Source organism: Sphaeramia orbicularis, chromosome 11 (assembly GCF_902148855.1).
Source record: "Sphaeramia orbicularis chromosome 11, fSphaOr1.1, whole genome shotgun sequence".
Classification (NCBI taxonomy): Eukaryota; Metazoa; Chordata; class Actinopteri; order Kurtiformes; family Apogonidae; genus Sphaeramia; species Sphaeramia orbicularis.
In genome coordinates, this window is record NC_043967.1 from 52,284,905 (window position 1) to 52,309,905 (window position 25,001).

Here is a 25,001-nt window from a genome sequence, read left to right on the forward strand (position 1 = left end):
AAATAAAAATAAACTGAAAGTAGCAAAGCTTGAAAAACCAAAACTTGTGTCACTGCATATACATTTGGCCATGACTGTATTTATCTAATTTATTTATTTTTGTCTTTACCTTTTTTTTTTTTTTCTTTCTTTTCTTTTCAATTCACCTTTTCAAGGGTGGTCTTACTTTTGTTGTGGAGAACATGACTTTTATGTTGTGAAACAAAGAGAACACTTCCAATAAAACTGGAAAGAAAATTTTATATTTACATGACAGGTGACACCGAGACTGTTAAATTAGAACTATGTACTACACCACAATGTACAATTTGAACTCCACAGCGACAACGTATTTGAATAAAAAGTGCTGCCTTTCCTCAGAATATGACAATTTGTTAAATCTCCACCTGTGAACATTGATCACACATTAAAAATACACTTTCAATGAAGCCTTTAAAAATTTAATTTTTTCCCCCAATTTTAAAAATTCAGAATGTTGTTTTATTTATTTTTAAAAGAAATGCTCTCTATACTCAATAGTTGTTTTTTTTTTTAATCAGTGTGTCTTTTTGCTTTAATTCACAGGTGTCAAACATGCGGCCCGGGGGCCAAATCTGGCCCGCCAAAGGGTCCAATCTGGCCCATGGGATGAATTTGTGAAATACAAAAGTTACACTCAAGATATTAACAGTCAATCGTTTTACTTTAGGGGCCATAAAAACCCTTACTTTAGTCTTAAGTGGGTCAGTTCAGTAAAATACTACCATAAAAACCTACAAATAATGACAATTCCAAATTTTTCCTGTTTTAGTGTAAAAAAGTGAAATTACATGAAAATGTGTAAATTTACAAACTAGCCTTTCACAAAAAAATATGAAAAACTAGAAATGTGGGAAAGAAAGAGAAGTAAGTGCAATTTTACTAATTTTCTGCCAGTTATTAAAAAACTTTAATTTGCAGATCCATTGTGATCTGTAAGTTGTAATGCACATTTACAAATGATAAGCAGAGGCAAAATATAGTTAAAATTGCACTTATTTTTCTTAATAAATTTCAGTTTTTTCATGATTGTTCATGTTACTCACATTTTTAAAAGGACAGTTTATAGATGTAAACGTTTCCATAATGTCATTTTACTTTTTTCACTATAAAACACATTGAAATGTTTGGAATTGGCATTATTTATATATTATTATCTTATATATTCACTAGTCCGGCCCACTTCAGATCATGTTGGGGTGAATGTGGCCCCTGAACTGAAATGAGTTTGACACCCCTGCTTTAATTGAAAAAAAAATGTCACTAGATGGCGCCGTCGAGCTGTTTTTAACTGGAATAAAGGTGGATGAGCACGTCCCCGCGTGATATCATGCACGTGCATTTCGGTAGAGCATCTGTTACACACACACACACACACACACACACACACACACACACACACACACACACACACACACACACACACACACTCAGAGGGAGGATGATGGTGATGATGCTGCGTCTCTCAGACAACAGAGTCTGAACACAGAAGCTCCAGACGGACACAGACACTCCCGCACCTCCGTCTGAACGGAAACACCGAGCACCGGGGCCGGCCGGAGGAACCACCACCACCGGGGACGGGGCTGCACCTCCCTCCACCGGGGCCGGGGCTGATCTTGCACCGGGGCTGAAGCTGCTCCCCGTCGGGTCTGTGCGTGATCCTGGTCTGAGGATGAAGAAAAGCGCGCAGAGCAGACGAGTAAGAACCGACACCTTCACCTATTTAGCTCCATCACCAGGTCCATGCGCTGTTCTGGGTCCGGGATTTTGATCAGATCCGGATCCAGATGGACCTCTTTCGTATTCACTTTGATGTTTAGTGTCGGAGCATCTTTTCATTCATTACCAGACCTGATTCCACCCTGGAAAACGTGCCTCTAATAGTGAACATACACATTTATATAGGTCATTCATCAGTATTCATTCATCTACAGGCACAGTTTATTTAATATTCTCAGTGTTCCACTCCTCATAAATCAGTGTAACATCCCTTTAATGTGTCTGCGTCTGAATCAGATACAGGTTTAATGATCTGTTCTGCAGTGTTTCTAGATTCCTCAGACGTTAAGGGAACCTGTAACATTAAATAAGGCTCTATCAGTACAGTAATTATGTTAATACACTAAAACAGACACATATCACTTGGACATACCTAAACCTCAGAAAAACAACAGATCAGAGTACATATTCTTTGCAATGTTTCACAAAAGCTGCTTAATTTTTTATTTATTTTTTTTAATCAATTGTCGACATATTGGGTTAAAAATGTGTTTCTGTCAGGTTATTTTTTTCAGCCGATGAGAAGAATGTAATCACAGCCCAGATTTGCAAAGAAAAAAAATCCCAATATAACTGTCATTCATTTGGTGGGGTTTTTGGATGTAAATTTCCATTTTCTGCTTCTTTAAATCATATCTATCCTTCAGCTGCAGCACTAGTGTATTAACTGTAAAGTCTAAGATTTAAAAAAAAGACATATATTATTATTATTATTTTGTTCTACTTCTAGTGAAATGTGTCCTTTTGGTGCAGCAGTTTTCCATCAAACTAAACTGAACAGATACAAAAAAAAAAAAAAAAAAAAAAAAAACCTACAGCTGCTGTGTATGTGTTATAACTGTCAGATTCAGAGTGAACCAACTCTGATGAAATATGAGATTTTCTAATAAATCAGGCTGTGGCAACAGATGAAATGCAAACTGAAATATTTATCCATAATCACTGTTAATGTTGATTCCATTTTGAGGATTTAAGGTACACATTTTATCAATTTACTTGTTTAAAGGCAGGACTTTACCATGAAAATGTTATGATTATTAATTTAACCTGATAAGAGTATTTTCTGCCAAGTGTAATTTTCATCTCAGATTAATCAGATTAATTGAATATTAATGAACCGGTTCAGTTTCAGATATGAAATGTGTTTTCAGATAAATCGATCAGTCCTAAACCCAGACCGATGCAGCCCCTCGTTTCTTCTCCATGTCGTTATGTAATAAAACTAGGTCAGTCTGTCACCGAGCAGAGGGATCACATCAAACACTCGGAGCCTCATCTTCCTCATCCTTGCACTCCTCCTCTTCATCCTCATCGTCATCAGCAGATCTTAAAATCACAGTTTAATCTGTGACCAAAGATTCTCCTCTTCCTCCTCCTCATCGTCTTCTCCTCTTCTGTTGACTGGTTCATTTATTTACTCCAGAGAAACATAAAACTATGAAACTGAATCTGTTTTCCTCATTTACTTTACAAAGAGCTGAGAGAAAAATCATAGAACTACATGGAATAAATTAAATGTAACAGACTCCAGCTGTCTATGACAGATATAATATGATTGTATCAGCAGGTGTTAAAGCAGGGGTGGGCAATCCTGGTCCTCGAGGGCCAGTATCCTGCATGTTTTAGACGTTTTCCTCTTCTTACACACCTGGTTCACATGATAAGCCTATCATCAAGCTCTGCAGAAGCCTGATAATGACCTTCAGGAGTGCTGGAAGAGGGGAACATCTAAAACATGCAGGATACTGGCCCTCGAGGACCAGGGTTGCCCACCCCTAAGTATCTCAGGATGTTCATGAACTGAATGATGATGAACTCTGTCTTTAAGTTACATGTATCTGTATTTTAAGGTTCATAGTCACAACTCTGTGTTCTGAGAAAAGAGCATTTATTTAATTCATCTACTGGTACATTTTAATTTATAAGGGGCTACGTGTATTTATACTGCCTATTTTTTTTTTAATTACCTAAAATTATCATTAAAATGTTTACAGTAATGAGTCCTGAAGTTCTGTTAAAGACGCCAGTGTATTGGATTACACAGAAATGAACTGAATTTATTTAATGGGCCTGGGGGGGGGGGGGGGGGTATGTGACCACTAGAGGGAGTAGTGAGTCACTCTGTTGGTTTCCCATTGTGAGGAAAACTAACACCATGGGACCTTTGACCAAAGCATCAAAAGTGACTAGATGGGATGAGAACCATTAAGAAACAACTTTTAGAGTCAGTGAAAGTGACTTGGTGATAAAAGCTAGAATCACTGTTGTTTTCTTCACTGGACTCAGCTGTAAATGAAAACAATGGAGTTTGATGCTGAAATGTCAGCATTTTTTGCACACGACTGAGTTTGATTCTGAGGCTTATGATGGTATAAAGTTATTATGGGATGTTATTATCTTTGCTCAGTTGTTATTTGTTGATCCACAGTTCAGACTAAACTGTGACAGTTCTGACCTTGTTTGTTGGATTCAAACAGATCTAGTTCAGCTACTGACAACACAAACCATACAGAAAACAGAGGTGATTTGTGATTTTACTGTGGCTGTTTTCTGTCTAAAAACAGAGCTAAGCTAACAGAGCTATAATGTAAACTATCAGCTGATGCAGCAAGTGAAGATTGTAAGACACAGTGTTACTCTGAGTGAATGTTAAAGTAAGTTCAATTCAATTCAGTTTTATTTGTAGAGCCTATATTACAGAATTAGTTGGATATGAAAACAAACAGCAGTAAAATAAACAGTAGATGAAGGAAATGGATTAATGTCCTGGGCATCCCCCATCCGTAGACCCTCTTTCTCGGCAAGGAAAAACTCCGAAAACCAAGTGGGAAATGAGAAACCTCTGGGAGAACCACAGTGAAGGAGAGATCCACTCCCATGGACAGACAGGCTATAGATTCACCAGGACTAATGGACGTCCATTTGCAGATATAGTTTGTAAAATAAGTGTCTGAGTTTTAGTTTAAAGAAGAAAATTGATGATATCATAATACAGATGTGTCGAAACAATGAGCTTTATACTTCATTCAGTGAGTGATACAGTCTGTGAATACATAGTGTTGATTCATTCCCCTTGCTGGTTAGAGTTTGGAATATCAATACTACTTGCATCTTATTAAAGTTTTGTTTTAGGCTGACTAAAATCTTAAGATACTTATTCTCACTATGAAAGTATATTGGGTCCAAATATTGGTCTCTCAGAAGGAGGTAAAAACTAACCTTAACCAGGTTAACCTTACCAAGTATTTAGACATTATTAATCTACTTTTATCCACATGATGTTTCCAATAGTTTGACCGTGCTCACTAAGAAGACAGGAAGTGAACTATTTCATATCAATAGTGATGCATATGCAGCAGCCTCTTTGCATACAAATGATCTTCAGTATTAGTACAATCTACATCACTTGAAATCATCACATTTTATTATTTATTGGAGTGCTTTTGTCTGGAGTCTCTCAGGATCCAGAAACAGTAAACAAGATATGAGCAAAAACATTCAAATGAGAGACTAAAACACCTCTGTTGTTGTGTTTCTCATGTTATTGACCTCTGACCTTTAACCTCTGTCTTCCAGGGCGTCCCAGACTCAGGTCGGGAGGCGGTCCAGCAGCCGGAGAAGGTGGGCTGGATCAGGAAGTTCTGTGGCCGAGGAATCTTCAGAGAGCTGTGGAGGAACCGCTACGTCGTCCTGAGGGGAGACCACCTGTACATCTCCGACAAAGAGGTGAGAGGTCCATCATGGGAGTTGAAGTTGAGGCTTTACAGGTGCAGTGGTTTGAGTCTAGTGTCGAGTCCAGGTTGTGTGAAGTATCAAGAATGTTGTTCTGAGCTTGAATGTGAACAAAAACAGAAAAACAGCCAGTGGCAGAGGTCAAAGGTCAGATATCTCTGAAAGCTGAAGCTCATTGGAGACAACTGTGAAACTGAATGTCAGAGCTGAGCTGGTGGACAGATGCAGGGCATTCTGGGTAGTTTTCTGGCAATTTGTGTATCTATGTGTGTGTGGACGTAACCCCTAAGTCAGTGCGTCAGAGGGTTAAGACTTGTTTAGGCTTAGGTGTAGGTTTAAGTTTAGTCATGTTGTGGTTAATCTTCATAACATCTCCATGAAATGAACAAAAGTCAAAGCAAAGTTCCTTGAACAGACAAAAATCCAAATGCTGCAGACCTCAGTCCATCGTCTCTGTCCTCTGTTTCTTCTTTTTCTCAGTTTATTTTGGTCTCAGATGATGCTGAGTCACTGCTGAACTTTGCTGAGTCAGACTTAGCTGCTCACTGACTGATCATGTGGCCTGCGATGTCCTATGTGCTCTGTTATAATAAGAATAATCCCATCTGTACATAAACTGTTCTTATCAAAACCAAAGACTCAAAGTGCTTAATGTACGAAGAAAAACACATAAAAAATGTACATTTTAAGCCTAGATTTGGAGGAAGTCACTGACTCAGCCTGCTGTGTTTCCTCTGGCAGACTGTTCCAGTTACACACACACTCATGTTCAGAGGATTTTACGCTGACTTTACTGCAGAACCTAAAGCTAACTCCGCCTGGTTTTCTTCCTGCTGCTGCTTCTGTTGTTGAGCTGCTGCTTTAAAGGAATTCAACACATTTGATCATCTTTTTAATATTTGACCAGTTTCCTCTTGGTTGCTGAGACTACGTTTACAGAGCAGTTAAACTCATATGACAAACACAAAACTCTGCAACAATGTCTCTGTTTCCATCTGCAGTATCACAAATTCCCCTCAGTGGACTGAAAAATCAAGCCAAGAGCTTAAAAAAAAAATAAAAAATAGGACCAATGTCCCTGTGTCTCACTGTCATGAATTTGCGAGGTTGTCAGGTTCTGTCCTCTATGTTAGAGTCCTGTTGTCTTGATGCAGGGAATCAATCTCCCAATAGAAGTGAGTGGTACTGTCACTGGAGGAGAACTCAACTAATTAAATCAAAGTCCATATATGACTTCCTATCACTGCTCAATAGTGACAATATAAATATCTCTAACCAATTCCATGTCATAAACCATCAAAATATGGATTGCTATAAGTAAAAGCACATTTTTAATATTTCAAAAATTCATCAAAAAATCCAAAAATCAAAATTTTTCAAAACTGTGAACAAACTTTGTAGACATTGTCCCAAGGAAGCTACAGATAAAATTTTAAATTAGTCGGACCAGTAGTAGTTTCGCTGAAGATGGTGTTTGCAGAAATTGCTCATAAAGAAGACGGTGACGGCAACACCGGACACAGTGCCTTCACAATAGCTCATGACCCATTGGCTGGTGAGCTAACAAGTAACAGTGATTTATGAGTAAATCCAGTATTAAATAAAATAATGACAAAACCACAAATAATGTAACTCAACATCAGATGATTAACAGGTCAGGTTCCAAAATCTTTCAGCTAAAGAGCCAAAAGAGAAATATGGCATGTCCATGGGATCAGAAATTATGAATTGCTTCTAAATCTCCAGTTTTTACAGAAAATTAATCCACATCATCCACTGGATGGATGGATGGATGGATGGATGGATGGATGGATGGATGGATGGATGAATGGATGGATGGATGGATGGGCGGACAGACAGATGGACAAATGGTCAGGTGGATGGATGGATGGATGGGCAGGCGGATGGATGGACAGACAAATGGTCAGATGGATGGATGGATGGATGGACAAATAGTTGGATGGATGGATGGATGGATAGTCCAGTTGAAACCGCTGACTCATGATGATAAACCACTTCAGCCTTGTGGGTTTTGTGATATGATCTGCTCATACAGGGGTCATCATGTCATCACTCATCATGATTCTTCTTCGTCTGTTGTTTCTCTGGTTCTGTGAACTGAGCAGCAGAATAGTGACTCATCTGTGTATAAATATTGTTCCATCGCTGACCCAGAACACATGAATTCAGCCTCAGGACTCAGTGTCTGTGTGTGTTTGTATAGATGTGTGGATAATGTTGGTATTTCTCTATAGTGTGAGGATGTGTTGTTGCTCCCCCCCAGATTTAAATGAGGTTTAAGAGCACAGTTTAAAGCACCATATGCTTTAGATTGGTTGATCTACCACAACCATCTGGTTTCTCTGTCTTTCATTTGGGACAAAGTCCAACCTATAAGCCATAAAAAAATAAATGTTCAGAAATGTATTATGATAATTACTGACACTGACATATATTTGTATTTTTATCACAACTCAGGAGTTTGTGTAAATGGCTGGTTTAACAGTAAATATCATGTCCTTATAGAAGTACAGTATGATGTTCTCACTAAGGCTCTGTTAGAGTTGAATGATGAAACCTATGACTTTATTGACTCTCTGACATGTCATCAGGTCAGAAGCTGAGCCCCTTCATACGATCTATGATGTGAACGTCATCAGTGTGTTCAGTCTAATGGTGTCACATGCTTCTGTTCTGGTTTAGCTGTTAAACTCAGTTCATATATTGATCACACCGACCCAGATATCGACTAATATCACACCAATAACTCACCACTAGCTTTAATAGCACACACAGTGAGTGGAGCTGCTGGTTACATCAATCTATATGACCTTTACCCTATAAGGTTCAGATTAAACACTGATCTGTAATGCATCTGTTTGATCACACGTGTTACATAAACCTCTTCATACACAGATTTAAGACTCAGATTAATCGCAAATTGTCCCGTTCAGCCTTTAAGCTTTTAACATTTGTTGCTGCTTATTTTTCATCATTACTTCATCGATGACCAGATTCATTTCAGCTTTTTTTCATCTGTTGCCTAAATGTTGCAATAATATCAGAACAAACAGATGCAAAAATGCAGAATGTTTAGTCAAATAACAACAAAACAGCCATCACACATATTCCAAGCTTCCAGTAACCAGAGAAAACTTGTTTTGTAGTTGGCTATATTTTATAAAAGGTGTGAAAAACGATGGATCTTCAGACCAGATCAGCCAGACTTCCGTACAGCTTCAGTTAAAGCCTGAGTTTTACCTTTAAGACGGTCAACCACTGTGAACATCAACTGTTCTGTGATGTTGGGTTTTCAATAATGCTCTGGTGTTATTGGGTTAAACTGGTCATGGTTCAGGTTGGACACAGATGGAGGTTTAATACAGGTCACTCTAAACCTGCAGGATATGATGTTCTGACATGTAATAAAACACTGCAGACAGACAGACGAGGAACGAGTGGAGTCTCTTCAGTCGAACTCTGCAGATTAAAGATAAACGAAGAGAAAATGTCTGTAATGAATGAAACATGGAAAGCAAACGGAGCAAGCGAAGACTCGGAGACGATTCATTTAGTCCAAGCTGAAGCTCCAAACACTACCCATTACTTCAGTTAAACTCACTCTGACCCAGTTTGTCAGAGATCGGCTGATGTTCAGTCTGATCCAACACAGTGTCTGATGTTACGCAGGTGTTTCACAGACACTGGTTATTTCTGAGTCAGTGGGTCTGACAGCAGATGGTCATCCCACCTTGTCCTTTAAAACATCACGGTCTGAGTTTCAGATGTGATGTTTCTGTCACTCAACTGTCCTATGCTCCGTGTTTCAGGTGAAAGATGAGCGGAAGGCGCAGGAAGTGTTCGATCTGGCGGATTATGAGCGATCTGAGGAGCTGAGGAAAGCGAAGAGTCGCAGCAAGAAAAACCACAGCCGCTTCACCGTCCTGCGCTGCAGACAACCAGGAAACACTGTGAGTCCAGCACAGCACACAGCAGGTTATGATGGACTTCACTGCCTGTCAGTGGACAAAGATAACATGAGGTTCAGATCTGCATTTTTAAGACAATGTCATAAAACACAAATGAATCTGATGTTTTCAGTTATGATTCAGTCCTTTTCTGTCTGTGGTCCTAAATCAGACACAGATCAGTCACATTACATAATAAGACAAATATTATGAAACATGTAAAAGATACAAAAAGACAAAAATACAGTGGTGTGCAAAAATATTAGAACACTTGTCAAATCTTAAGAAACTGGTGGTTTATTTGTTCCCAGAGCTTGAATTTCACTTTTTTGCCATTGCAAAAGGTAAAGGCAAAGGTACTGAGAATATTTCACCTACAAATTTATCAGTCCAGTCCTTTTTTTTTTTTTTTTACATTTTACTCTAATATTTAGTGTGGCACCCCTTGGCAACAATCTAAGGAAACTCTCTGGAATGAGCTTCTGAGAGCGTGGAATGACATTGGGGTTGAAACTCAGAAAATACGTCGACACAATGCCAGAAAGAAGCACTGCTGTGATTGTTGCCAAGGGGGGGCACAATAAATATTAGAGTAAAATGTAAAAAAAAAAGGACTGGACTGATAAATTTGTAGGTGAAATATTCTCAGTACTTTTGCCTTTACCTTTTGCAATGGCAAAAAAGTGAAATTCAGGCTCTGGGAACAAATAAACCACCAGTTTCTGAAGATTTGACAAGTGTTCTAATATTTTTGCATACCACTGTAGGACCAATGTCCCTGTATCTAACTGTCATGTTCAATCAAGAATCATTAACAAGTTGAGTTTGTGAGGTTCTCATGTTCGGCTGTAATGTTCCAGTCCTGTGGTCTTGATGCAGGAGATCAATCCCCCAATAGACGTGGGTGGTACTTCCACTGGAGGAGAACTCAACTGATCAAATGAAAGTCCATATATGACTTTCTATCAGTGCTCAATAGTAACTATATGGATATCTTTAACCATTTCCAAGTTACAAGCCTTCAAAATATAGCTCATTATAAGTAAAGGTACGTTTTTAATATTTCAAATATTCGTCAAAAATTCAAGAGTAAAAATTTCTCAAAACTATGAACAAATTTTGTCGACATTGTCTAAAGGAAGCTACATATATACAATTTGAAATGAATCCAACCAGTAGTAAAGATGCAGGCCAAAAAATGTGAGCTAAAATGGTCCTCTGAACAATTATTTGTCTCTCTCTTGATACTTAACACTATTGAAAGACATCATGAAAACTATAAAACAGTATTAAATAAGGAATGCATGTTTCAGGCTGTGGAAGTCTATGAGTCTAATGCCAAAACATAGACAGGTTCCAACATGTTAGTATAGCAGCAGATACATCCATGTGTCCCATAAAGTGTCTGAAATCTATCACAACTTGTGCAAAAATACAGAACAAATAATAAACATATTCTACCTTTTTGCACCACCTGAACCATGTGTAAAATGAACATCTTATAGCTGTTGAGTCTCTGTCCATGTCTGTTAATGCCTTAATGGCGTCCTATTCTCACCTCCGGTCATGTGATCGAATCAGAAAATAAACTTTAAAGACAAAGCATTAATTTTAAAACCAAAGTGTATGTTCTTAACTCAACTTTTACAAATTTCCCTATTTTTATATTGTTATTTGTGACATTTTTATCCATTATAAAGGACTTTATAAACCCAAAAATGAATGAGAAACACCATTAATAGCCTTCACATACCATGATATAAAGTTTCATGATTCAATGAAAGATTGGACCATTTATTCACCATGTTACCAGAAAGTGACAGAAATATATGATCTTATACAGTGAGTTAAGAATGAGAGATACTAACAGTTATGAAGCCCATTCATTATTTAGATTATGTTTTTACTTATTTACTTTAGCTCTCCTTTGATTTCAGAACCTACTGTATGTTTAAGAGAAAACAACTGATTGTGACAATCAGTGAAACTTAACTGTTGTAAATGACGTATTTTTACACGAATTTCCACAGAAAAAGTGATCATACATATTTACTCTCCAATTAATTATTAAAAGTGATTCTTTAATTATGCTGTTTAGTCTTTAAAATGTCTTTATTTGACTATAGTTAGAATAAGCACATCTCTAAAAGTTACTCAGATGTGTAAACAAATCAATGACAGGACAGAAGACGTAATGAAACATCAAACTGAATGTGTCCTCTGCTCAGAGATTATTGTGCTTGGGCCGACTCACACACACTGTCCTCCCATTGGTTCATTTCTTCCTCGTCTGAGTCAGGATTGGTTGGAGTCTGTGAGGAGGATTAATCCTCAGAATCCCATTAGTGTAAGAGGACGTTAGAGCAGAATAATCCTGCAGAGTCTCTGCTCTCAGTCTGCAGCTAAACACATTCACATTTACACTGATTCAGTAGGCGTTCACACATCACAATAAAATATTAACACTGAATTAAAATTCAGACTGTGACAGAGTTCACATCCAAAGATTTTAATGTTCATTTCTGTATTAAAAATTAATTTGTGTGAATAGAAATTATATTAATACAAAAATGCTGTGCTTGGCTGCTTTGGAAAAGTTCACTGTAAGTGCAAAATGCAATTAAGTTCAGTGGGAAGAGATTATATGAGTGAATCCATTGCTCGTAGAGCTGTATGCTTTGCACATAAAAGCATCAGGAAATGGTTGGAATTCTTCTTTTTTTGGATGCTTGGATTATTATTATTATTATTATTATTATTATTATTATTATTATTATTATTATTATTATTATTATTATTATTATTTTATGTTTGCATTAATAGAAAAATGCAAATATGAGTGTGAAAATACTGAAAATCTCTGATATAAATGAATCAGTGTGTACTTAGCTTTTAAAACTGGTTTCACATTACTTCTCTCATATTGACCACTATGTATTTAAGATTGGGTTTTAAAGTTAAAAATCAGGAGCTGCCATGGAAAACAATACAGGGTGGGGAAGCAAAATTTACAATGAACATTTAGTTGTTTTTTCTCAGCAGGCACTACGTCAATTGTTTTGAAACCGAACATATATTGATGTCATAATCATACCTAACACTATTATCCATACCTTTTCAGAAACTTTTGCCCATATGAGTAATCAGGAAAGCAAATGTCAAAGAGTGTGTGATTTGCTGAATGCACTCGTCACACCAAAGGAGATTTCAGAAATAGTTGGAGTGTCCATAAAGACTGTTTATAATGTAAAAAAGAGAATGACAATGAGCAAAACTATTACGAGAAAGTCTGGAAGATACTATTAAAGAAGAATGGGAGAAGTTGTCACCTGAATATTTGAGGAACACTTGCACAAGTTTCAGGAAGCGTGTGAAGGCAGTTATTGAGAAAGGAGGAGGACACATAGAATAAAAACATTTTCTATTATGTAAATTTTCCTGTGGCAAATAAATTCTCATGACTTTCAATAAACTAATTGGTCATACACTGTCTTTCAATCCCTGCCTAAAAATATTGTAAATTTTGCTTCCCCACCCTGTACACCAATAAGACAAATATGTACGGTAAAAAAAAGGAAAATAAAAACATCAAAAAGTAAGAATAGAAGCAAAATGCTATTTAGTAATGGCTGATAAAATTAAACATCAGCTGAAATACATGAATAATAAATAATAATAAATATGACAAACAATAGTCCCCTGTGTATTGCATTGCAAGCACACGGGGAATAAATGAATGAATGAATGACATCTGCTGCAATAGTTATAGAAGTTATTAAAAAAAAGTGACAAACTGCACTAGAGCAATGTTGCAATTAGCTAAATGCTAATGTTAATGCTAAAATACACTATAGCTACAATATAATGTATAAGCACATTAAACATCAAATAAATCAAGCTCACCAACACAAACTACACAAGCTACCCAAGATTAGGTATTTAAAACTAATTAAACATCAAATGTTAGCTAAAATTATTACAAACTTTCCATAAGCCACAGTGAAAAACTTCACTAACAGTAGCTACACTTGCTAATCTAAACATTAGCTACATTAGTAGCACTAGAAGACATGTACTAGCTTAGTCAAATCATTTTAGTTAGAACAATATCTTTTGACAGATCCTACAGAAATTCACAAAGTTGCTGGGCTAGGACGTCACATTGTAATGTGTATGGTTCCCTTACAATGTTTTTTGACATGTGGAATATCCTGAAAGATTTGTCTTTTTTTTGTTTGTTTCTGTGCAGGTTCCCAATCTTGTGTTTTTGGCGGTTAGTCCTGAAGAAAAGGAGTCATGGGTCAACGCTTTCAATGTGGCCATAATCAAAGCCAAGAACCGGGTTTTAGACGAGGTATTAAGACCTGCTTAGAGAGTTACTTGGTGGACTAAAGTTATTTGATTTGCTAATAGAAGTCAGGATGTTTAAACTGTCCTGGACATTTCAGATTGAACGTCTATTGTCTCTGTTCAGGTAACCATCGAGGAGGACAACACATTAGCTCATCCAACCAGAGACCGAGCCAAGATCCCTCATGGACGCCGCCTCCCCACCAGAGGACACCTCATGGCTGTGGTGCAGTGTTTTATCTGTTCACTGCTTTAACTTTAATTAACATCCATTTTTTGTACTGTTAGTATTGACTGAAGTCTGATGTCTCACCTCAGGCATCCACCTCCTCCCATGGGATGCTGACTCTGGACCTGGTCGCAGAGGAGGACTACGACCCAGAGCACAGTTTCCGTGTGGAGCTGCAGAGGGGTGGGTCATGTGGACAGGTGGGGGCTGTGGACTGTCGGGTGGTCGGTGGTCGTCAGAGAGCCGGGACAGACGTGTCGAAGTTGAGAGCCACGTCCAAAGAGCCCAAAGTGATGACCGGCAGCCTGCCCAGAGGCAGTGAGAGGTCCTGGGGTAAACATCCCCACATGGAGGCCTCCAAGGCTCCCAAGAACCAGCAGATACAGGTAAGTCTGCAGGGATGAAGGACAGGTGGAACACAGAACATAGTCTATGACACTGTGGTTCTGTCAAAATAAAACAAAACTGGAATTGGCAACAATTTTTAATTTATTTTATACCTCACTGGCTCTAAAAATCTGAAAGAAGTTGAAACTGGGGTGTCAAAGTCATTTTAGTTCAGGGGCCACATTCAGCACAGTGTGATCTCAAGTGGGTCAGACCAGAAAAATAATAGAATAATAACCAATGAATAATGACAAGTCCAAATTTTTCTTTTAGTACAAAAAGTAAAATTACATTACCAACATGTTTATTATCACAAACCATACTTTCACACAAAAAAGTGAATAACCTGAACAACCTGATATTTCAGAAGAAAAATATTATGCCTCAGGTTATCATTTACTCGTGTGAATTACAACTTACAAATCGCAGTGGATCTACAAAGACACAAAACTTTTGGTAACAGGTAAAATACTGTTAAAATTGACCTTATTTTTATTGAGAAATTTCAAGTTGTTTATAGGTTATTCACTTTTTTTGTGAAAGGATAATTAGTAAATTAAAAAATTTTCATTGTGTAATTTTACTTTTTCAATTTTTTTAATGCTAAAACAAAGACAAGAATTTGGAGTCGTCATAATTTATAGGTTTTTATGTTATTACTTTACTGGTCTGGTGTGGCCCCTGAACGCTTTTGACTGTTAATATCTTCAAGGTCAGTTTTGTGCTTCACAAGTTGCTCCATGGTATATTTGACACCCCTGGTTTAAACACTTCATTACTGTGGTTCAGTAGAGTTTTCAGCTACCTGACAATGTAAAAGATGCAAAAAATATGAAGTTAAAGTTCTTTATTTTCACTCTATAAACTTTCCAGACTCAACACATCTTAACACTAAACCGTTGACCAACAAACACACCTGATTTCAGACTTTTGCGTCTCTTCCAGGCCCTCCAGGCTCAGTCTCGGACTCCTCAGCCAGGAAAGAGGTTCAGTATGCAGGGCCGGAGTCGCTGTGCCTCCATGGATGAAGTCCTGTCCTCCAGGTACACAAACACAGTACAAATAACACTAACACTGATAATGCAAAGTACTATCAAAGGACTCAGATGATCAAATGGAGGCAGCAGAAACATATCTCACAGAGTTTCCATGAGCTGGAAAAGTAAAAATAACGAGAATTTAGAACCTTAACTTTGGTCTCTGTGTTCTTTGTAAAAATGGGTATCAACATGACAAACTTAGCCAAGAGTTAAACTGTAAGCGCTTAAACAAACCACTCAGAATTCAGTGAAGTTAACTCTCAAGAAAAAAATACACAAGTAACACTGTATTTTCAAAGTATTTCAGTAAGAAATTCATGGACTCTGAAATTCCTCCGTGCTCTTTTAAGTTTTGCTGGTCTAAATATAAAATAGGTCTAAAATCACAATTAAAAAAAGTCCAAAGTGTAACTTGGCCTCAGGTGACTTTAAGTGCATCATCAGAGTTAATATAGACTTAAGAGCAGCAGCAGCAGCTTTGAAAACTCACTTCAGCTGTAAGGGATAAGCTTTGTATTATGTGGATTATCTAGCCATCACTCTGTAATTTTCCACTAATAACCCCAGTCCAGGTCATGAGAGATGTAGACTAAGCAAAGCACCATAAACACACATTTCCTAAACCGCATAAAGATCCTTCCACAGGTCTAAAAGTAATCCAGTGTTAAACCAGGAAAAGGATCAGTTGGAAACCTGTGATCTGGTTGAAAAGAAAGGAATACTACGAAATAGCTCTCTGCAGGGTTTTAGAGTTTATAGACTAAAACTAAATAGACTATAGATGAAACAAAATATATGAAAACAAAAAACTACCATTAGCTTAGTTTTGCAACATGAATCAGAAATAATTTGATGCATTATTTCGTTTGACCTCTGTAAACTTCAATAAATCAAGGCTTTCCTCACACATGGAAAATGCTAACACTAAAACTCATAAAAACTGATGCAGCATGACTGAAATAGCGTAAAAGATGCAACAAGATGCTCTAAGACAAAAAAAAAAAAATGCAAGATAGACAAAAAGATGCAAAAATCTGATAAAAAAAATATATACAAAGAATGTAACCAGATGTAAATGGTGTTAAAGATGCCACAACATGAAAACATGCAAATGACATGACACGACAAAAAAAAAGTCAGACATAAGAAGACCCAAATGATGCACAAGATTCAACACAATGAAAAGGCACAAAAGATACAACAAAAACAATGTGAAAGACAACATGACAAAAAACACACATACTTTGATGAGACAAAAAAATACATACAACATGGAACAAGACATAAAGATACAAAATTGCAACAAGATAAAAAAAAAAAAAGAAAAATGCACAAAACGAAAAGACGTGACAACACCAAAAATGATGTAACAACTTAAATGACACAATGAGAAAAAAAAAATATGTAGAAGACACAAGATGAAAAGAAACAAGACAAAAACAACATAAAAGATGCAACAAGCTGAAAAGATCCAAAATATACACAATAAGACATAAATGACGCAATGAGGTCATAACGATATATTATACACAACATGATGAAAAGACGCAGAAATGCAACAAGATAAAAAAGACACACAAGTTGCAACAAGATGAAAAGATGCAATGAGATAAAACAATGTCAAAGATATAAAGATTCAAACACATGACAACACAAAAACGATGTAAATAATGCAACGGGACAAAACGACAGAAAACACTCAATGAGAAAAAATGGCACAAAGATGCAACAAAATGAAAAGACACAAAAGACATGACAAGATGAAAACTTTTGACTTCAGGTTTTACAGAATTTGCTCTACTCACTAAATCACAGATACACTGAATCCAGATGGTTGAGATAAAAAAGGAAGGTATGAACCATTTGAGTAAATACTGTGCATCACATGGAGGAAACACTAGTGAAGTTGGTTTTAGTTGATTTCTCTGTTTGCTCACGTTAACTAACAGTTGTTAGCAGATGAAGACGGTAAAATATTAATTATGAGTAACTTATTATACAGTAACTTATAATTTTACCATAAAGTTAAGTAGTTAGATAATATTTGAGGTTGAATATGCTGTATAAGATATTAAAGAAATACTAGTAACATTGGTTTAAAAACAGAGCCATGTTTATCCACGTATGCTAACAACCCCATGCTAAGCTGGTTAGCTAATGTTAGCAATGAAACCAGAGGGTTTACATGAGAAAGACAGATTGACAACAACTAAAAGTGTTCTATCTGCACTCTTCCCTTTTACTTTATTTTAAATGATTATTATTTATGTTTTACTGATTATGTTTTAATTGTAATTGTGTTTTTAACCTGTCTTTTCCATTTTTATAAAGCACTGTGAATTGCCCTGTGTATGAATTGAGCTACACAAATAAATCTGCCTTGCATTGCCATTGAATGATCTTGCTGATGTTCATAAAAATATACGTATATTAAAAAAAAGGTCAGATGTAAACTGTTTTGATCCTGTTCAGTCTGGTCCAGCGTCCACTCTAAACTTTCTTCTTCTTCTTTCTCCTCCTCAGACCTGCGATGATTCGTTCAGAGCTGCGATCGGCTCTTCGTCGTTGCCCGACCGAAGAGGAGGCGGGGGGTGGGGCCACGGGTCAGCCGGTGGGTCAGCTGCAGAGTCTGATTGCCCAGAGGATGCAGAGAGCTCAGGAGCTTCTGGAGGAGATGAGGCTGCAGGTACTGAACAGCAGGACCATCACCTGTGTGGTCCTCGTCTTTAAAATGAGTGATTCCACATTGAAATACTGTGACACAAACATAAAGATCTACCGTCTGATCACCAGGAGCTGCAGAAGGCCAAAGCAGAGAGAGAGCGAGGAGGCAGCTCTCCTTATCTGAAGAGCATCGACTCACCTCGACTCCATCACCTCCGAGGAACCGACTCTCCTCACTCCAGGTCAGTGGGAAACAGTCATTATACAGGTGCATGCTCTTGGGTTTGGGTTATCATTCAAGTTTAGTTTGAGGTCTAGTTTTAGTTGAGTTTTTGTTTCGTTTTATTGTTAGAGTTTTTCAAGTATTATGGGGAACATCTACATTAAAAGAAGTCCAGTGACCATGTTGTATAACACATTTTATTCTTGTTTGTCTTGAACTATTAACTATTCAACCTCCAGTGGAGATCAGCTGCAGTACTTTAAACCTAGAGCAGGAATACTGAAAATCCACCTTTGATATAATTGTTTTGTGATGACTGGCAGTATTTTGTGTTGAAATGTAAATAGCATCTGCCCATATCTCTAGCTAGTTTTAATTACAGGTTGTCATTGTTTTAGTGACCTTGTCCTCACCTGGTTTTCATTGCCTTTGTCTCATTGTCCTCAGCGAGTTTTGATGTTCTTTGTGTCTTCATTCTCTTCTGGTTTTTATGGCCTTTGTGTCTTCATCCTCTTCTGGTTTTCATGGTCTTTGTGTCTTCATCCTCTTCTGGTTCTCATGATTTTGTGTCTTTGCCCTCTTCTGGTTTTCATGGTCTTTGTCCTCTTCTGGTTTTCATGGTTTTTGTGTCTTTGTCCTCTTCTGGTTTTCATGGTCTTTGTGTCTTCATCCGCTTCTGGTTTTCTTGGTTTTTGTGTCTTTGTCCTCTTCTGGTTTTCATGGTCTTTGTGTCTTCATCCGCTTCTGGTTTTCTTGGTTTTTGTGTCTTTGTCCTCTTCTGGTTTTCATGGTTTTTGTGTCTTCATCCGCTTCTGGTTTTCATGGTCTTTGTGTCTTTGTCCTCTTCTGGTTTTCATGGTTTTTGTGTCTTCATCTTCTTCTGGTTTTCATGGTTTTTGTGTCTTCATCCTCTTCTGGTTCTCATGGTTTTGAGTCTTTGTCCTCTTCTGGTTTTCTTGTTTTTTTGTGTCTTTGTCCTCTTCTGGTTTTCATGGTTTTTGTGTCTTCATCTTCTTCTGGTTTTCATGGTTTTTGTGTCTTCGTCCTCTTCTGGTTCTCATGGTTTTGTGTCTTTGTCCTCTTCTGGCTTTCATGGTCTTTGTGTCTTCGTCCTCAGCAGGTCATCTGGGTCTTCAAGGAGCAGAAGCAGCGACTCTCCCCGTCTCAAAGGAAAAGACTCTCCTCGTCTGAGAGGAAGAGAGTCTCCTCGATCCAAAGCCAAGAAGAATCGTTCCAAAGCCACTGAGTCGCCTCGCTCCAAAGGATCACATTCTCCTGCCGCCAAAACAAACGACTCACCTCGACTTAAAGACTCGCCTCAAGCCACCACCAACAGCAGCGGCAGCAGCAGTAGTTCTCCAAGAACCAAGAGCTCCGACAACATGTCTTCACCCAAACTGAACGGAACAACTGATAATGTTAACAGAGATGAGAATGCTGCTGTTCAGAAGACTCCTGAGTCGCCTCCAAACTCGTCAGTGGTCAAAGGCTCGGATTCTCCTCAAGGTAGCCAATTAGACTCTCCTCGTCTGCTGAGCACAGAGTCTCCAAGTCCAAACTCCCCAACTATGTCACCACCCAAAACCCCTGAAAAGCCTCATGAGTCACCCCCACTGGTGGCCTCGGAGGAGGATATGGAAGTGGATGTGGATGAGGAGGAGGATCCTGAGGTGGAGGTGGTGCGGCGAAGGGTTGAGGCTGAGCGTCTGCTGGAGGAGGCGGTGTCTTCCTGGAAGGAGGCGCAGGAGGTTCTGCAGGAGGTGAAGGAGCTGCAGAGTCAGACACTACGACGCCAGCGCCGCAGGACCTACGAGAAGATGACCACGCCGGCATCAGCAGCAACCGGGTCACCTACTGCAACCATGGCAACAGAGGAGGATGACACTCCTCCCACACCCACATCACCAGAGGAGGAAGATGAGTCGGAGACACCTTAATCTGGGAATCATTTGGTTAGTTTGTGTTTTAAAATAAAACCAAAGCTCACAAAACGGTCATGGCTGGGCCAGGACATGGCTCAAAAACTTACATTAATTATATTCACAAAATACTGTTAATTTAAAAACCAAACTTCTTTGGTCCAAGAAAAATAGCAGCTGCCTTAATACACAATTGTTAGCAAACAATGACCACTGAATTTTAAGTTCCTTATGTGTTAACTTAAACTTAGGTAGGTATGAACCATTTGAGTAAATACTGTGCATCACATAGAGGAAACTCTGGTGAAGTTGGCTATAGTCATTTTCTTTGTTTGCTAATGTTAGTTAACTAGCTTAAAGCATAGTTGTTAGTTGATAAAGAGGGTCAAATATTGATTATGAGTAACTTATCATATAGTAACTCATAACTTTAAATTAAGTAGTTAGATAATATTTGATTAATGTTTGACGTTGAGTAAATGCTGTTTAAAATATCAAACGCCACCAGTAACATTGGTTTAAAAACAGACGTTTGTCTGTGTATGCTAACACCTCCATGCTAAGCTAGTTAGCTAACATTAGCAAGCAGAGAAAAAGGTGCCTGTCTTGAAACTATTGTATCAGTGTAGTATTTACTTCGACATAACACTAAAACACATTGGTAACATTAAGTAAAACTTAAACTTTTAAAATTTAAATTCATTTTCAACCATTTTCCTTTCCCGGTAACTATGCGCTAAACTAGATAATTTTAGCAAACAACAAAAAAGGCGTCCTATTCTTGACCCTCATTATAATGGTGTCAGAGTATTTCTTCCATGTGAAATGGTTGTCAACTACCACACTTTATTCACGAGTAACTTGAATTCTTGAGTAATTGAATACTCAGTGGTGTTTGTTTACTAACTGCCGTGTGCTAAACCAGCTAAAGTAACAGTTTTCTGATAGATTACCACTATATTGTCAAAGTAGTATTTCTAAACAATGATTACAGGAATGTGTTGTTAATATTATCTTGGAATATCTGACTTTTATCTGATTTAGTATTTTCAGGAATAAAATACAAGAAAAACACATCACAAGCTCCATCATAGTAACGTACTATTTTTTAATATGTTCATTTCTTTGTCTTTTTCAGTTTTGTTTTGGAAACAGATAATTGAGTTTTGGTTTAATTTTGAAACCAAATGAACCAATGATCCTCAGATTCACCACGATGAGGATTTTACTGATTGATTATTGAATTTTCTCAATGAGAGTAGCAGCGTTTTTCAGCATGCTTTGTTACAAACACTAAACAGCTTGATTTGACTCTTTCCGTATTTTTAATGTGTGACACGTGTGTGTTTGATGCACATGAACATGATCTGAAACCAGCGCTACAGTTCTTCCGGAGGTTTAAAGTCCCTGAAGTGCAACGCCCTTCGTCTTCTGCTGCTGTTTGATTCTCTAAATGAATTTTTAATGCAGAGGCGTCACGTTCAGCTTCTCTGATGTTGCTGCACGTTTTCTCCTCTGTCTTTATTTGCCGAAAGTGAAGTGAAAAAGCCTCTCAGGGTTTCTATTTGAGGAAAGACACATTTTTACCCTGTTGTGATGTTTTTGAAGGAAGATTTTAGGTTTTTTTGGGAATGAGACGATTTCTGATTCAAAGGTACATTTTTCCAAGTAAAGATGTCAACATTTTTAGGACGGAAAACTTTTTTAATATGACTCAAAAAGGCACTGAAGAGCACTATGTTTCTTATGAAGTGGGGTCAATTTCTTGTAAATTTCATGTTTTTAAACTAAAATGGACTCATATTGGCACAGATTATGATGAAGTGACTTGACTGATTTGTTTGCCAAAATACAGAATATGATGTCTTCTGTCTTTTACATGTGCAGCCCCCGGTTTTGCCATAAACTTTGTATTTCTACTAAAAGCTCAGTTCTGGTGTTTTTACCTCAACGTAATTTAAAGATGAGAGTTTTTCAGACTAAAAACAAAATCAGGGAGTGTGTGTTTAATTTACTGAGCAATAAACAAAAAATGTCTTCTCTAACTGTGCAATAATATTTAATTTGCTTTGTAGTAAAACTCTTGAACAAAAATCTGAAGTTAAAGAGTTCATTTAGAAACAGTAACGTCAGGATCAGGCTGATATTTGTTGTTTTATGCTGCATCTTTAAAACAATGGTTTCATTTATTGAACACAGATCAGCTGATTGTAAAGTCTGCGATGGCTGATTGGAAATAAATTAGGAAAAACACATTTAATGAACTGCAGGAGGGGGTAACATTTGGAGAAAAACTAAAGCCAGTTTTTGTCATGTTGTTGTGGTTTTGTCGCTGCATGGATTCGACTTCAATATCAAAGAATATTCAAGTTTTCCTTCTTATGCATTTATGAGTTTTTCAAGCAGATTCATTTAATGTCAGTGAATTCTCAAAGGTTTTTCTTGCTAAGTTGTTTCTCCTAAATTTAAAACCAGAATCTTACTTTTTCTCTGAATACCACCCACCTCCCACAGCTCGTAACTGTGTTTTGTTTTTTTAACCTAAATCAGCTCTGATTTGCTGTCGCAGCACTGCCTGACCAATACACATAGTAATATACTAAAATGAGTAACGTTGCACTTGCTAACATATGTATTACTAACAGACTAATACACAGACTATTAACAGTGATACCTGTGGGACTGTGAGATAAATAACTACATGATTATGTATTACAGCAGGATTCTTTAAATGTATTTACGTGACATAAGCACACAACATCTGTTAATGTAATAATAAAAAAGCCGCAGAGCCCTCTGGTGGACTGACTGTATTAGGACATAAACTCCTACAGATACAAGAATAAACATGAACATTATTTTATTTATGTCAGCTGGTTTGAAATAAAGATCTTTATCTGTTTTAAAATAATTCTCTATCAAAACAAATTATTGGTCAACAAAATATTTAACAAACTCACATATAAATAAGGAAAATAATGCATTAAAGCAGCAGCTGTTTGAAATTGAAACATGCACTTTTTATTGATTGGTCAGTTTTTATTGATCAGATTCAGCTGATAAATAAACTGTCTCTTTGTTGTTGTTGTTATTGTTCACTCTGATGTAATATTTATTCTTTTTGTCAGTTTTTGCACTTTTGGTCTTGAATACTGGTGATGACGATGATGTTGATGATGAAGGCACTGCGTTTGTACTGTGATGTTGAACAAATGGATTTATTTTTATTTACTGATTTATTTATGAACACTGTGCTCTGTATCTATGGCTTTTACTTTGCCAGAATATGAAACAATGTGTTTTTATTTTCTCTTATTTATCTAAAAATCTCTATGTTGATGTTTCTGAATGATGTTTGAAATATACAGCAATGCATTGTGGGTAAATGGCACAAAAACACTGTTTAGTTTCTGTTTTCAGCCTGAGACAAAAGCTAAAATATACAGTGAGATGAGATTATTTCACCTGCTCTTTTGTTTAAATCTTTTTCTTTTTTTAAAAAAACGAGTTGACGTGTTTCCATTAAAATGTGAAATCTACCCAGTAACAGGTGATGTAGTCTCACCTCATTGAATGATTTGTTCTCCTGTTTGAATAAAAGTCTTGAAGACTAAATATGAGGCTGATGTAATTTTTAGTGAGGCTTTCACTGCATTTTTATCTGTTGATGACATGGGTGACCTTTTACTTTTTCGTATGTTAAATTAAGCGTTTGTAACCCCCTTTCTTCCTCCCTCAAACAACAACTGAATAACTGACAATGACATCTCAGTAGGAAACCTCCCTAATGGGGCCCCATGTCATTCTGTAAAACACAATTGACGAGCACTGGTTTCAACAAGCTGTATGTAGCTTTACTCAGCTTATTTTGATCAAAAATAAGAAAAAATTGTATTATTATCATGTTATTATTCAACAACATGAAAACACTGTTTTATGCGGTGGCCCAGAGGTGCAACAGCCCAAAAAATTATCCATATAAGAAAAAAAAAGAGAACAGCCCAAAAAAATATCCACTAGCCCCAAAAAATATTCACTATAAGAAAAAAAAGAGAACAGCCCAAAAAAATATCCACTAGCCCAAAAAAATATTCACTATAAGAAAAAAAAAGAGAACAGCCCAAAAAATTTTCCACTAAAAGAAAAGAAAGAGAACAGTTTTTCTTAAAGTGAATACTTTTTTGGACTGTTCTCTTTTTTTCTTATAGTGGATAATTTTTTGGGCTGTTCTGCTTTTTTTTTCTTACAGTGAATAATTTTTTGTGCTAGTGGATAATTTTTGGGCTGTTCTCTTTTTTTCCTTATAGTGGGTAATTTTTTGGGCTGTTCTCTTTTTTTCTTATAGTGGATAATTTTTTGGTCTGTTCTCTTTTTTTTCTTATAATGGATCATTTTTGGGGCTGTTGCACCTCTGGGCCACTGTAGTTTTATCTAACAATGTATTTAAAAAAAACAAACAAACTATAGCATGAAAATATAATTATCACAATAAGGATGGTTTTATTGCCCAAATTTATACGGATAACTTTGGTTGTATTTATTCATAGCATTCACAATGATTCAGTGTTTTAACCTCCATAAAACAGAGACTTTTTATACTCTGTTTACTCTGATATACTCTCAAAACTCGGATAAAAACATTGACTTTTACATACTGTGATTGACTGGAATTGGGTCTTTTTAGACATT

At 37.0% G+C, this 25,001-nt stretch overlaps 2 protein-coding genes across 3 annotated transcripts in view; both read left to right on the forward strand.

Annotated features, from left to right (window-relative positions):
* The window catches only part of LOC115428086 (glutamic acid-rich protein-like), a 657,495-nt gene that overhangs the window by 155,682 nt on the left and 476,812 nt on the right, over positions 1 to 25,001 (forward strand). The window lies entirely within an intron of this gene.
* plekho1a (pleckstrin homology domain containing, family O member 1a) lies at positions 1,423 to 23,927 on the forward strand. 2 transcript variants are annotated; one of them, XM_030146885.1, is made up of 11 exons: positions 1,423 to 1,720; positions 5,377 to 5,526; positions 9,363 to 9,503; positions 13,750 to 13,854; positions 13,975 to 14,076; positions 14,169 to 14,465; positions 15,412 to 15,509; positions 18,030 to 18,192; positions 18,300 to 18,412; positions 19,514 to 20,345; positions 21,451 to 23,927. In XM_030146885.1, the coding sequence occupies exons 1-10, from the start codon at positions 1,694 to 1,696 to the stop codon at positions 20,328 to 20,330; spliced, it is 2,013 nt and encodes a 670-aa protein (XP_030002745.1). In that variant the 5' UTR covers positions 1,423 to 1,693; the 3' UTR covers positions 20,331 to 20,345; positions 21,451 to 23,927. The 2 variants fall into 2 exon arrangements, with proteins under 2 accessions (XP_030002745.1, XP_030002744.1); XM_030146884.1 differs by having other exon boundaries at positions 1,425 to 1,720; positions 19,511 to 20,345.

What these genes read in the sequence shown, in the direction of transcription:
- plekho1a (XM_030146884.1), top strand. Translation starts at nt 1,694, where the DNA reads ATGAAGAAAAGCGCGCAGAGCAGACGA. An exon ending in AGAACCGGGTTTTAGACGAG is followed by an intron (nt 13,855 to 13,974) that starts GTATTAAGACCT and finishes GTCTCTGTTCAG; the next exon opens with GTAACCATCGAGGAGGACAA. An exon ending in GATGAAGTCCTGTCCTCCAG is followed by an intron (nt 15,510 to 18,029) that starts GTACACAAACAC and finishes TCTCCTCCTCAG; the next exon opens with ACCTGCGATGATTCGTTCAG.